This window comes from Saccostrea echinata, unplaced genomic scaffold (assembly GCF_033153115.1).
Source record: "Saccostrea echinata isolate AGI-Se365-2 ecotype Australia unplaced genomic scaffold, CSIRO_AGI_Sech_v1 ptg000017l, whole genome shotgun sequence".
NCBI lineage: Eukaryota > Metazoa > Mollusca > Bivalvia > Ostreida > Ostreidae > Saccostrea > Saccostrea echinata.
The window spans coordinates 7,550,428-7,566,527 of record NW_026889766.1 but is presented as its reverse complement, the minus strand read 5'-3'; the positions used below and the strand labels follow the sequence as shown (position 1 = coordinate 7,566,527).

At 34.9% G+C, this 16,100-nt stretch overlaps 1 protein-coding gene across 1 annotated transcript; it reads right to left on the bottom strand.

Annotated features, from left to right (window-relative positions):
• Positions 1-491: 491 nt before the first annotated feature.
• On the bottom strand, positions 492-15,838 carry LOC133189175 (thioredoxin-like protein 1). Its single transcript, XM_061324586.1, has 9 exons — positions 15,653-15,838; positions 10,030-10,126; positions 9,442-9,612; positions 8,906-9,028; positions 6,676-6,742; positions 6,263-6,356; positions 2,802-2,880; positions 2,312-2,416; positions 492-1,125 (listed from the first exon to the last, which is right to left on the bottom strand). Exons 1-9 carry the CDS (start codon positions 15,751-15,753, stop codon positions 1,096-1,098), a joined length of 867 nt encoding a protein of 288 aa, XP_061180570.1. The 5' UTR covers positions 15,754-15,838; the 3' UTR covers positions 492-1,095.
• Positions 15,839-16,100: the final 262 nt, after the last annotated feature.

Genomic DNA, 16,100 nt, shown 5'->3' with positions numbered 1-16,100 from the left:
GGTACAAAACAATTGTTCTACTAATCTGCGTACATCTGAGATCTACAAGTTAAATCTTTGGGTTTGGTCAATATTTACCTTGGCATGGTCCAGGGTCCCTGTTTCTGCCCTGTTCACTGTTAGTATTGTGTACAAGATTTATGACGTAGAGATCATAGTTCATTAGCTTTACCTTTCTCATTATAGTTTCCGCTACTTGGAAATGATCCTGTTCCATTCCCAAGTCAATCCACACAAAGTGGAATCAGATTTCAGGTACTGTATACAGGGTTATTTTCGCTTTTCACGCGTGCAAATAATTTTGCTGTTTTAATTTTGCCCAATCTCATTCTGTTTAAGAAATTAGACTGTTTTGTGAATTCACCCCATTTTAAATTCGCCCACCTGTGAGTAGGGAGAAGGGGCAAAATTTCCCTGTAAACAGTATCAAAATAATAATAATCTAAAAGGAATGACTGAAGTTATTTCATATTTAAAATAATTTAATGTTAGAACAATATTCAAAATTTTTGACATTTCTAGGCAATGTTTAAAATCATACATACATGTACTCTTCCACTGTTAACAAAATTGCAAATCCAAAGTGTCAGAATAGATTAATTTAAAATATTGGTGCACATATGTGTAAACCGCAAGGAGTAAAACATTGTAACACATTTCACTATATTTCAATAATTGTTTATGTATGCACCATTATTTCTATCTATTTCATATTTGAATTTTCATAGATCTTAATAAATTTAAATGATTCATAATCTATATATATATACTCTACATGTTACAAGAGGCCATATGTCGAAATGTGTACAGTACTTTTGTCTTTGAAATGTCCACAGTATAAAGAGTCATAATTCACATCAACTCATTAATACAAGTCTCTGATTTGATTTCACAGTAATTTGAAAGTTTTAACATACATATTGTTTTGTTCTACAGCATACTGAAGTATATAATTCATACGCTTCATTTCTTTAAATTAAGTATCCAATCATCGTATGTTTTAGATGATGTAATTGATGATAAAGTAGATGCGTTCCTACACCTGCAGTATAAGCCCCTTCCCTGTACACCATAGAATCTAAGATATATCCACTGTCAATGGCTTTCTCCTTTTTTGCCAGCAACCTGCAAAAAAAAAAACCATTACATACATGTATATACAGTAAAACTTGTCTAATCTGGATGTTGTACATTCCGAGAGCTTGCCTATTCAATAACTCCAAAGTAAACTTTTAAGTCCATTTCAGTAAATTTAATTGTTTGCAATTCTGGCCAATTAAAGTGGATTAGACAATTGTAACTGTTTACAGTACTTTTTCCTTACATTACTGTATACAGGGAAATTTTTGCCTCCTTTTTATTTTTGCCCCTTTTGCCCTACCCTTAGTTGGGTGAATTTAAACAAGGCAAATTCAGAGAATACAGTATAATTTCTTAAACAGAACTATCAGCAGGCCTGTAGGAAGCAATTTCAGTTGGGGGGGGGGGGGGGGTTACACAGCCATACATTTTCAGTTGAGGGGGCACTATCAACTACCAAAATTTCTTTGACAAGCAAAAAAAAAAAAAAATAAAAAAAGGGGCAACATTGAGGTTTTATTGAAGCATACAGTATCTATGTTTTCTATAGTACTATATATATTGCTCCCCCCCCCCCCCCCCCCCCCCCCCCCGGGTCCTGCGGCCATGCTATGGCTGAACGAATTTAAAATGGGGCAAAACTGTTTGGAAGTGTGAAAGAGTGAAAATAACACAAAGCAAAAATACGGTAATTCTGTATACATAAGTTTATACACAACATCTGAATAATGTATACAAGGTTATTTTGCCTCATCACACTTGCAGACACAGTTGTGTTAAAAGAGAAATAACTCTATCTCTGTTGATTTCACCCCATTTGAATTTGACTGCTGACTGCAAGAGTGAAACAGATAAAAGTAAAACGAGTGTGAAAATTTCATAAGATTGTAAAGAGATCTCTTTTAAAAGCTATTGCTGGGACTTTTTTTCAAATTAAAGTACATGTACAGGGTTGCTTGTTAATATTTTTGTAAATATCAAAATTAACTGCACCCTAGCAGGGCTTTAACATTGTGGTTTAAATCAAAAGATACATTAAAATTCCCAGGAGAACTGGTGAATTGATACATGTTGTATGCATTCATCTTGAAAAAAATAAAATAAAAAAAAAAACCTGCCTGCATCAAGGTGGCCCAAGAACCACTTGTTTATTTGGCCTAATTATTCAAGCTGACTTTTCGTGACCCTCCACATATTGTCCCATGCTTTACAATGTTACTTAAGTACTTACCCTTTTAAATTCAGCCATATTTGTAGTGTCTACCGGAGAACCGACAAAACCAAAGTAATCTATCTGTGTGGTTTCTGAACCAGATTGGTTGTCTTTGATAAATACCTAAAATAGAGGAAATAATGAAATTTATGAACTTAGGTACTGCACGGACTACAGAAATGAGATTTATTGCACAGTGACACAGTTTAATTTGATTTTTGCAAGTTTGAACCTATAAATATGATACCCCTTCATTTCCAGTTTTACTGAGTTTTTACCCTGATCAACATACACAGAAGTTCAAGAAAAACTAAATAAAAAGCAGATACTGTACTATGAATTCACTTATTTTTTTGTTGGTTAATTTTCCTTGCTTTTGTGTTATGAAGAGACTACAAAATTCATGAACCCCTCTGAAATAAACCAATATTTTTTTTCCTCAAACAGCCAAACTTTCACCCCACAAAATAAGTGATAAAGGCTATGATTCTCACATAATTTTACTTACTGTGACATTTCCAACATTCTGAAATTTGACAAAACGTAGAGGTATAAGTGTCCCTTCCTTCAGATCTGCTGGGGTCAGTCTGTAAAACAGGACATGAAGAGTTATCTTCCTTGACAAAATAACACTCCCTTTTTTTAATGGGAAAAAAGCTATCTCCCTTCAAAAATTATGGAATTTTTCTGAAATGATGATTGTTTTCTGTGGGAAGAGGGAGACTAAATAAAATTTAATTAGACGTAGCGTACCACTTAAGATAAATCATTACATGTATCGAGTCGAAAAATAAATGAAACAGTGAATTATCAAATGTACATGCAGAGTTATTTTCTTTATATGAGGGTCATTTCTTCTTAAATATTAAACTTCAGGGAAATTTAATAAGAACTGTACCATTTTTCTTTTTTTTTTTGGGAGGGGGTGTGTGTGTTTTTTTTCAAAAGATATACACGCTATATAAACGCGATTTTTTATGTGAAACAAAATGATTAAATGATTTGAGAAACATGATGTGTAATGAAAAATAATTACAGTCAAACCTGTATTAAGAGACCTTCCAATGGAGAAAGGAAAAAAGGTCACATATGACAGGTGGTCTCTTAATACAGGTTGCTTATTTTCTGTAGTGTTCAAATATACAATGCTGAAAATATTACTTGTATGTGGAATGTATTTTATAACATATTCTGTTTATTTCTGCTTTTTAATAGGTACTGATCAACTCTAAATGCTTTTACATTATAGGTACAGTTGTCCTGTTGAAGTGTTCAGTAATAAAGTTTGCTTGATCCGCACATGAGTCATTTGATTATTGGGAAATATTGTGAACATCTGAAATAGCCTATATATAACTTCGAATGTTTTGCACATTACTAAGAATTAAAACTGTATCATGATTTTTTTTATGCAATTGGTAACAAATTAAATTATATTCATGACTAAAAATTTATTTAACCTCATTAATTTTTTTTTCATTACTGAACTACCGCGTCTAATTGCCTGTTTGTCGTCAGGTACTTCAGTCACTTCAATTATCTCCTGGTATGGGTGCTAGCTAGCATGTGTTTACATACTCCGTTGGTGACACAAATCACTTAAATAAACATTTAGGATTTAGTTACTTGTTACTTAAAAGTTAAGGTTTTATAGCTGAATATCCATTTGGCCCTTACAGCCAGAGCTCCCACTGGAGCGAAAATATTTTTCGCCACTTTTCGCGATGAAAGGAATCACATTTTTACATCTCGTTTCGACAAGTGTACAGTGTTAAACACTCCATTAATAGCACTATTTCAATTTGTTTATATCACAGGCATTGTTTTAGAATTGTAAGATTTAAAGTTGTATCCACTTACAAAACTGATATAGGAATTATTTCTACATTTATACAATTAATTTGATACTGATATTAGCCAACTCTGGACAGTAGATGTCCTCTTGTTCATAACTTTTTAGCCTGAGGAGGGGGGTTACAGACTTACTAAAGATATATGAAATTTTTTTTTAAATGAAAAAATAATAGGCGAAAATTTTAATCATATCAACAATTTATTGTGAAAAGAAGTAATTAAAATCAGGTTTAAAACTTGGCTTAATTTAACAACTAGGACACAGGGTGTATATGCATGTAAATTCATATAACTGAAAATAATTCAGCGTAATTGACAAAAGTATTGTTTTGTTTCCAAGCCAGTATCTCTTTCACTCTTTGTCAGTTTATTGTATAATGAACACACTATTTTGACTTTAATCAGGTAAAATTAGCAGCCATGCTCTGCAATTTTTGTCATGTTTTCCTACTTCGGTTTAAAAAAAAAACAATCTATATAGATCCAGATTTTATTGATTAAAATCTTTTATTAACTAACTTCATCTCCCCAAAACACTTTGTCTTTCCTTGTTTAATCCATCTTATATTATTTCAAGTAATTTTGTATCCCCTTACTGCTCCAGGCTAAAGTTACAAACTAGATCAGCTGTGTGCGTTCAAGCGAGATGTGATTTCCTACATGTACTTTGCTTTGTTAGTTTCATGGAGTTTTCACACCCTGAATTCACACGTCTGCTTTCATTAAATAAACAAAGGGGCTAATCTGTATACATTGAATAAACAAAGGAGATAGCCAGGAGTACACACACTTTTGTATGGTATATCTAAAAAAAAAAGTTCATTTTCGCCACTTTTGAATTTCTTTTCGCCACTTTTGGAAAAAATTCGCAATTGGCGCAAATGGCGAATCACAGCTCGAGCCCTGCTTACAGCACGAAATGATATCAGGATCGACCTCGAACATCTATTTTCAAAATGGCACTCAATCATTGGAGAGAAAAAACGTGAATGTTTATGTATTTAATTTAGATTTTAATGTTTACTCAATAAATATCAAAATGTAAGTAAAAATATTTATTTTGAAATGTTGCTTTACTCGTAACACTCGCATTATATAATTATCAATTTATGAAATAAATGCGTGTCTGTAGATGTTTTGAACCAAAAAACGTAGCATGCTCGACCGAAATCGAAAGTAGGAATTGGAAATTTTATATAGTTGTTATAGTTGTTAAACCCAGGTAAAATTGCCTGAAATTACAAAAAAATGGTCAGGAAAATCACAGTCGCTGGTCGCGTTAGGCAGGTGGTCGTTTAATACAGGTATAATATATAGGGAAAAGCGTTGGGAGGAATTTTTACGGTCACATATGACAGTGAGTTGCTTAATACAGTGGGTCGCTATGGCAGTTTTAACTGTACTTTCCACAAAGTTTTACTAAATAAGTCGTTGTAATTACAAAACAATTAAGCAAAATCTGCAATTAAGAATTCAGCCTATTTATGAATATTGATGAAGGAAGTGCGTAAATAGTATATAGATACGCATGTCCGCGGGAAATCATAGACAACGAGGTACTTTGCATTTTGACTTCGATTTTGAATAAAAGTAAATATCTGTCACTACAGAGTAGATGGTTAATACTGGTTGTTTTCTAAGATAAGTATCTTTAAGCATAAAATGTATGCCATCCATGTCAAAAGTTATTTTGTATACCAAACGGTCTACCTCGTTTTCTTGACGCCATTTTTGTTTATCCATCTAAAAGTAGCGACGGTGTCACATGATGCATGAATTTAAATATAGGCATTACTCTCCTAGTAGGATAATAAATAATATAATTTGAGATCTTTATAATACGTTCATTTCCAATTGTATAATTTACAATATTTTCATAACTTTATTTGGTAAACAAAATAAATAAATTTCCAACTTTATTTTTAACTGACGCAAGTTATAGCGTGTATATCTTTAAAAGAGTTAACTTTTATTCCAGGTGTTATTCATTATTAATTGAAAAACTTGACAAGATTGTTATATCAAAGACTCGAATTGGAAACAGAAATACTGCTGTATCTAAATCTGATGCAAAACCAGCTTTATAGTCACTGGATATCAAAAATACCAACTTACTCTAACGTCTGAACAGCCTCCATGTTTTCTGCCTGATCAAAATCTAGAGATCGGGGAAGGTTCTGAAATATCTTTACAGTCTTTGGACCATTTTCTGAAAAACAGATTAAAAATAAAAATAGTCTAGCTAATATTATCAAAAGTAATTAATGAAATAGGTTCTAAATTCAACAATTGTTTATTAACCATTTAACTTACAATAGCATACAATTACAATAATATTATTCTAAGTGCATCAAATATGACCTTGTAGTCCAACTTTGACCTTGACCAGACTCACTACACATTACATTTGACATTAATATGAATAGTGTGAAGTATACATGTAATTCCTTAATTGTACTGTCAAAAGAAAGCAAACTTGATTCCAATGTCTTGCCAGATATTGTAATCCAAAAATATATATCACTCACCCTCTGGGGCGTAAAGTTTCAGGGAATGTAACTTTACACTTTGTGTAAACTCCACACTGATGAGTAACTGTAAACAAAAAGTTTATTAACTAGTAAATCATACAATAGGCTCCTCCTTATATTGCAATCACATTTTGACAGATTTTGATAAGTGCAAAAACAAGAGGCCCATGGGCCACATCGCTCACCTGAGCACAATGGCTAGGAAAATGCACAAATCAATTCAGTATTGAAAAGTTTACATGGTGGGGGGGGGGGGGGGGGGGGGCTTGAATTTTAAACTACCTGAGGATGCTTCCATATCAATATAACAAATGGATTTCCTGTTCTTGGGTAGAAGATTTTTAAAGATTTTTTCCTATATTTATATTCCTTTGTAAAAATTTGATACCCCATTGTGGCCCTCCCTACCCCCAGGGGTAATCATTTGAACAAACTTTAATCTACACTACCCAAGGATACTTCCATATCAATATGACTAAACATGGTTTGCTGTTCTTGAGAGAAAGATTTTTTCCTTTATATTCCTATGTAAAACTTTGATCCCCCATTATGACCCCACCCTACCAGGGGGGTCATGATTTGAACAAACATGAATCTACATTACCTGAGAATGCTTCCATATCAATGTGACTAAACATGGCTTTGTTGCTATTGAGAAGAAGATTTTTAAAAATTTTTCCTATATTTCTATGTAAAACTTTGATCCCCCCTTGTGGCCCCACCCTACCCCCAGGGATCATGATTTGAACAAATTTGAATCTACACTACCTGCGGATGCTTACATATCAATATGACTAAACAAGGCTTTGCTGTTCTTGAGAAGAAGATTTTTTTTAGGTTTTTTCCTATATATTCCTATGTAAAACTTTGAACCCCCCTTGTGGCCAAACCCTAACCCCAGGGGTCATTTGAACAAACTTAAATCTAAATTATCTGGGGATGCTTACATATCAATATGACTAAACAATGTTTTGCTGTTCTTGAGAAGAAGATTTTTAAATATTTTTTCCTATATATTCCTATGTAAAACTTTGATCCCCCATTGTGGCCCCATCCTAACCCCAGGGGTCATGATTCAAACAAATTTGAATCTACACTACCTGAGGATGTTTCCATATTAATATGACTAAACAAGGCTTTGCTGTTCTTGAGAAGAAGATTTTTTAAGTTTTTTCCCTATATATTCCTATGTAAAATTTTGATCCCCTATTGTGACCCCACCCAACCTCCGGGAGTCATGATTTGAACAAACTTGAATCTACAATACCTGAGGATGCTTCCATATCAATATGACAAATCATGCTTTGCTGTTCTTGAGAAGAAGATTTTTTAAAGTTTTTTCCTAGACATTGTATATTCCTATAGAAAACTTTGATCCCCCATTGTGGCCCCACCCTACCCCCAGGGGTCATGACTTGAACAAACTTGAATCTACATTATATAACAAAAGTTTCCTATAAGTTTAAACTATTTTTTGGGCCAGTGGTTCTGGAGAAGAAGATTTGTAGAATATGCCACCAAATTTTCACTGTTTCTGAATTATCTCCCCTTGAATGAGGGTGTGGCCCTTCATTTGAAGAAACTTAAATCCCCATAACCCAAGGATGCTTTGTGGCAAGTTTGGTTGAAATTGGCCCAGTGGTTCTGGAGAAGAAGTCGAAAATGTGAAAAGTTTACAGACGGATGGACAGACAGATGGACTACAGACAAAATGTGATCAGAAAGACTCATTTGAGCTTTCAGCTCAGGTGAGCTAAAAAGTGATGAACAGATACAACAATTTCATTACTGGTAACAATTTTTGGGGCACTCAATTTTAGTCAATTTTAGTATTTAAAGAAAATGTTCCTTTCTTTGTGGATTCAGAATATGTAACATTTGAGAGAGGGTCATCCTTTAGAAGTGGTGGTGGGGAGGGGGGGGGTAGAAAGAATGGCAGAAAGTGGTGAAATAACAGGCTGTTGGTACTGTTGTAACAAATAATGTTGCAATACTGTAAACTCCTTATTTTACATGAGTACTTAATATCGTGAAATGGCCCTAGGATGTCAAATTGCGAGAACAATAATTCATGAGTGGACGATTGATTTAGAGATTATTTTAGCACATAAAAATAAAAGTGAGTAATTTTATTTCGCAAGTGGTGCTTCTCAGAAAATTACACAATAATTTATTCCTCACGTTTATTTAGGAATCTACAGTATCAGGTAGAATTTGTTAGATTTACCTGTTCATCACAGTCGGATTCTAGGTAGCCTCCCTTGGTAGTGAGGGCATGACTTAGAGGATGCTCATCAGATTCGTTAAGACACTCACATCCGGACTTGTTAATTAACGAGGACAGGTCCATCTGTATAGAAAGAAATATCTCTATTAGACAAAGAATAAACAATACTATTAGCTAAAATGTAGCCTTTGCCATCTTGTTTTGCTACATGCACCAAAGATAACTTTTTACAAAACCTTAAATAACATGTTTATTTTTCTTTATAGCTACACTGAAGAAGACTTTTTCCCATTTCTTTAGAAATTTTAAGCAAATAATAAAATTGATCAATAATTATTTTTTCTACAAAAGAAATATTAATCATCTTAATTGACTGCTTTAATTTTGATACTGCTTATCAGAAATGAGCTGACAGTTCTCAAAGTAACATATAATATACATTAGTACAAAGATCTACAAGTGCAAAGAATATATGAAATCAAACTGAAGCTACAAAGCAAAGAGACAATAACATAATATTTGTTAAATAAACACACATGTCCCTTCACGGTGACTTCATCTGCCCCCTCCTCTCCCTCCCCCATCCACTTCTTGATCTTCTCCTCCAAAGCGGCTGGATCCGCTCCCTTCATTTCATCGACTTTCACTTTATTTTTGTAGAATATGAAAGTGGGCATGGCTGTGACACCTTGGCTTTGGGCTGTTTCCTGACAAAAGAAAAAAAAACATTTTCATGAAACTCATGAAATTTGGATTGCAGATATGCACAGTCTACACTGTTTATGCTGCAGTCATAGCACACTTCAGGCATGCACAATATAGGATTTTTTTTTCAATGTCCTAAAAACAATGCATGTGTAAATACTTAGCTTCCACATCATGTATTAAGGCAAAGAACAAAACAAGTCTGCAAATTTGCATGTCAAACAGGCCCCTCCTGCACTAAAAGTCATGTCGTTGACCATATTATTGATTAAAAAAAAAATCATGTTCCATTTAACCTAGATGTACAGTCCAGTTTAACATTCAAATTGCAAGTTTTTAAGATCTATTCAACATGATAACTGTCCTGATTAAACATACATCAATACCTGGAATTAAAGTCCTTTACCCAAAGTATATACCTGACATTGATCAACATCGAGCTTGAGGAAGACAACATTTGTGTATTTCAGACTCAGCTCCCCATAAAGTGGTGCTATCCTTCTGCATGGCCCACACCTAAAGTATAAAGATTTTGTTTTATTTACATGAGGTATGAATCATCTTTATACTTCATAGAATTTAACGACGACGGACCTAATTCATTTCTGCAATAGATTTTTTATTTCAAAGTTTAATATGAGGTAAAGTGACTTGTGGTGAGTTAAAATGAATAAAAGAATCATATGGTCATCAATGTAGATTTTTAATAGGGAGCGTTCAAAAGTTGGCAATGGAAATCGATAATTACTATAGGAAGGTGGGAAATTGCCAGTGTAGGGTATAAGAGTGATCATTGAAAACAATTCTGCAATAGAATTCTTATTCATATTAAAGGACAATATTAACAATAAAATTTACCAGTAAATTATGCCAAAAAATAAATGGGTCATCAGCTTAGATTTTTCAGGGGGGGCATGTCAAACTCAGGTGTAGGGCACATTTTGGGGGAATTTTTCAATGAAAATACATTGACCAAATAAATCATATATTTATTAAATCAACAAATGAATATTTTTGAATTGAGAGGAAACGTTTGAACATCTTTAAAAGAATCAAAAATGTATATTTTTTATCTTTTGCAATACAAAAGGTCAATTTGATTCAAGGCATATGCGCAGTGGATTCCCAACTCCCTTTATTGTTTGTTATGTCTAAGGGCCCTGTCACACCAAGCTGCGTCCACACGGAGTCATTACGGCGATGTAAAAATGTTAAAATCGCAGTGGAATCGCACAAATTTCTGTAAAATTTTTACAATGTGAAGATGTCACGGTGTCCCTATGGCGACCCACGTGTTTCTACTGCGTTCCCAACGGAGATCTCTTCGCAATTGACTGCGCTTCGGCGGAGCTTTTACGGCGTGTTAGGAGTTGTCACCTCGCGTTCATGGCGTTCTCACTGCGCTTGCTGCATTCACAATACGTCCACGATGCGTTCTTCACTATGGATATATATCCAGAGGGAGTGTAACACATTTTTATTTTTAAAAGATTCTAGTAGTCACATAACGAAAAGACTTCAAAAACAAGAGGCCCATGGGCCACATCGCTCACCTGAACACATTGGCTAGGCAAAAGCCCAAATCAGTTCAGTATTGAAATGATTACTGGGGGGGGGGGGGGGGGGGGCTTGAATTTTGAACTACCTGATGATGCTTCCATGTCATTATAACAAATGGCTTTGTTGTACTTGAGAAGTTTTTAAAAAAAATTCCCATATATTCCTTTGTAAAAATTTGATCCCCCATTGTGGCTCCTTCCTATCCCAGGGGTCATCATTTGAACAAACTTGAATCTACACTACCTGAGGATGCTTCCATATCAATATGACTAAACGTAGCTTTTCTGTTCTTGAGAAGAAATATTTTTTCTGTATGTTCTTATGTAAAACTTTTGATCCCCCATTGTGGCCCTACCCCCTGGGGTCATGAATTGAACAAACTTGAATCTACACTACCTGAGGATGCTTCCATATAAATATGACTCATCATGGCTTTGCTCTTCTTGAGAAGAAGATTTTTAAAGATTTTTCCTATATATTTCTATGTAAAACTTTGATCCTCCATTGTGGCCCCGCCCTACCCCCTGGGGTCATGATTTGAACAAATTTGAATCTACACTACCTGAGGATGCTTCCATATAAATATGACTTATCATAGCTTTGCTGTTCTTGAGAAGAAGATTTTTAAACATGTTAAAGATTTTTCCTATATATTTCTATGTAAAACTTTGATCCTCTATTGTGGCCCCGCCCTACCCCTGGGGGTCATGATTTGAACAAACTTGAATCTACACTACCTGAGGATGCTTCCATATAAATATGACTTATCATGGCTTTGCTCTTCTTGAGAAGAAGATTTTTAAAGATTTTTCCTATATATTTCTATGTAAAATTTTGATCCTCCATTGTGGCCCCGCCCTACCCCCTGGGGGCATGATTTGAACAAATTTGAATCTACACTACCTGAGGATGCTTCCACATGTGTTTCATCTTTCCTGGCCCTGTGGTTCTTGAGAAGAAGATTTTTAAAAGATGCTATTAATTTTTCACTAATTCTTTATTATCTCCCCTTGAAAGAGGGCGTGGCCCTTCATTTGAACAAATTTGAATTCCCTTCACCCAAGGATACTTTGTGGCAAGTTTGGTTGAAATTGACACAGTGGTTCTTGAGAAGAAGTCGAAAATGTTAAAAGTTTACAGACAGACAGACGGACAGACAGACAGACAGACGGACAGACAGACAGACGGACGCCGGACAAAAAGTGATCAGAAAAGCTCACTTGAGCCTTCGGCTCAGGTGAGCTAATGATATATTTGAATAACTTAGTACTAAATTACTGTTAGTTTTGTAATTAATACCCTTCTTTTTTCAATTATATCAATTCAGATGTGTTTTTTTTAATTTTATTATGAATGTAAAAAATAAACACACTGAAAAGTTGTTATAGAATTTAAGTAATTCCATCGCAACTCCACTGAAACAACAGAACAGGTTCTGGTGTAATATTTACTTCCCAATTCTACTCCCATGCTCCTGGCCAGGAGTGCAACAAATACGTTAGAATTATTGCTGATCAAATATGAGGCCATTGCTCTTGTTTTGTGAGCTGGCTGACAACGCTCTAACAACGCCCTGAAAGTGCATTGTGATCGCCAACGTACGCGGTAGAAACGCCAAGAGAGCGCAATGATCGCAGTGACAACTCCTTGTTGTCGCTGTGTAATCACAGTCAAAAAAATCACAAGACAATTAATCTCATTAGAAGCGCCGTAAAAGCGCGATAGAAACGCCGACTTACGCCGTGACATCTCCAAGGACTCTGCGAGGTCTCTGTTGAAGCGCAGTCTACTATCACTGTGTTCATGCTGCGATCATGTGCGTCTTCACGGCGTGCATACGGAGCTCCCACTGGGTTGTTGGAGATCTCACCTCGCTGCTACGGTGATCACACTACGTTTCTACTGCGTTCTTATCAGACGGCGATCACACGGCGCGTACTTTGTGCATGCCCAAAGTGCGTGCCGTCCCCTGGCGTTCTAGGAGACCCTACGCGACCCTCCCGCTTTCAGTGGAGATCTCGCCGCGTTGTCACGGAGCTGTAGGAGACTCTACTGGGCTCACCTCGGCATTTTGCATTTTTTATGGACGCCGTGCGATCGCCGTGAGGACGCAATCCCGGTGTGACAGGGGTTTAACAGGTTGGGCACACCCCACCAAATGGTCATTTATCCCCCGTTTGGTGGACAATCTCCCATATAGGAGACGAATTTTACTGACCATTTGGGAGAGAAAAATGGTTGTGTTCAATTCAATAGAATGGCGTGGAATGGCGCATAATTTTAAACCACGTGGAATAAAATATAGATATTTATCGGTGTTTTGAGTGAAAAAAATCGGAAATTCAACGTGTAATTTTTTGCGCAGAGTCGTTCAAAAATTTGAAAAAAAAATGTCACGTATGTAAACAAGTGCAACGTTTCTCCGCTTTTACTTAAAAAGAAACTTTCCTCCTTCTTCTACGATGCTGCACCTGTCAATCATGTTCTTTACTTTCTATTTCGATTATCCGGGCAACTAATCAAATAATGCAAACCAATAAAAACGGTGATCTTTTTTTAACCTGGTCAGAAGTCGGATTTTACTACGGAGGCACATTAGTGTCAATTTTCAATTAGAAAATCAAAAGAAAAATAAGTTTTTGCCTTTATTTCATTTTATTTTGTATGCAATAGCTTTGTTCTCTATAAAAATAGTAAATGAAGTTAGATTATGATATAATTATTGTTTTAAAACGATGTACTTCGAACGAATACAAGAATAATTGCAAAAGTCACTTTGTAAATCTTTTATTGAAAATTATTGATCAAGTATATCAAATTCATCAGTAATATACATATTATACCACAAAAAGGTCGTATGGAATATGCAACTTCATCCTAAAAGAAAAATAACAACAGATATTGCGTTCAAGTATAGAAAAATATAACTTTTTAGCAGTAAGTGCCCACCATACCAGTAAAGTAATGAGGAGCTCGTGTTTAACGGGATTTTATGGAAATAAATATTGACGAAGATCCAAAAAGTGATTGGAACTTAACTTATCAAGAGTTCAACCACTGGATAAAATAGAATTTTTATCCTACTAGACACAATCAAATTTTTTTTGATCGAGTGATCAAGAAGTTCGGCTGTTACGGACAACTATGGGTATCGTTTTTAGGAAGTTACGGAGAAATTGCACATGGGAAATCGACCGAACTATGTTAATTGTGCGACGAATATGTTCACTAAAATTCCCCAATGCCTAAGTAAATGCGCTTTTGCTTTATTTTAATAAAATTTGGAATAGAATAAAGAAGTCCACCATTTGGTCAGTAAAATTCGTCTCCGATATGGGAGATTGTCCACCAAACGGGGGATAAATGACCATTTGGTGGGGTGTGCCCAACCTGTTTAAGGATGAAATAGTTTGCTAAATATTTCAGTCAGAAATGACTTGCTTAAAATTCCCAAGACTTTGAAGCTTGAAATAAAAAAAAAATTGCATTGAATTGCTGAAAATGTTTTCCCATAACTGAACATCAATTTCTTGGAATAATCAAATTCAATTTTATTTTTATAAGCTGTTTATTCTAAATTTCTTCAAGCGTATGTCAAACTTGCACGAAACCGTTCGAATTTCCTCTTTTATCAACTTTAACCTATGTCCAACAACAACCAAGTCTCGGTGTATAAATTCTGTGAAAACGAAAATTATACAACTTTCAAGACATGGAAATCTGAAGATGATTCATACACAAATCTTAATCATGTAGCCTACTTGAATGAATAAGGATTTCGGGATGGGGGTGCGTCGATTTACCCAAATGGAACCCAAATGGACCCAAATGGAACCCAAATGGAAATCAAATGGACCCAAATGGAAACCCAAATGGAAATCAAATGGATCCAAATGGAATATTAAACATATATTATGGTATTCTCAAGTTGTTACTTATTTAAAATATGGAAAATAATGAACTTGCAAATGGAGAATATTAATTATTCATCTCTAATATTTTTTTAAAAAATAAGAATTAATCTTTTTTCTATTTGTAATAACATTTGCATATCATTGAATACAAAATTGAAGTATTTCTTTTTAAAGTTTATATAGTTTTCATGGCCGTAGGAACCGTTGGGGGGGGGGGCACAGACCTGTGCCCCCCTCCTCCCCCCATAATTTTGCCGATATATAGAATACTAAAGAAAATTAATTAGTATTTTAAAATACAATATAAGAAATGAATAATTAATATTCTACATTTGTAAGTTCATTATTTTCATCAATAAGTAACAACTCGATAATACGATAATATGTATTTAATATTCCATTCGGTTTCCATTTGGGTCCATTTGATTTCCATTTGGGTCCATTTTGATTTCCATTTGGGTCCATTTGGGTTCCATTTGGGTCCATTTGGGTCCATTTGGGTTCCATTTGGGTCCATTTGGGTAAATCGACGTGCCGCGGGATGGTTCTTCTGTAAACTGTTGCTTACCACGTGGCATAAAAGTCCACTACGACGAGTTTAGTTCCAGCGTTGGTCAGTTCTGGTTGGAACTGTGAATCTTCCGTCACCATTCGCACGGTTCCTGTCATTTTTTGGCGTTGTTTTGTTTATGATGAAGCAATAATGCCGGTTTTTTGAAGTCACGAACATTCGCGAGACTTAGAAAAACTAAAATATAAACCTATCTAAAGGGGACTTTTAATTTCCGGCATAGTAGTCTACACTAGGATACATAAATCTGTTTTTTGATTTCAATAAACGCCATTGAACGGTGTTGCCATGGTTAGTAAAAACATGAATTTCCGTGAAAGTTTTAAAAAACGCTACTTCTACTACAGTTCTATATAATCTGATTTTAATGAAACTCCTTACGTACTACGTACACAAGTACACTACGATCACGTCGATACATAATGTTCTATATAACGTTAAATTA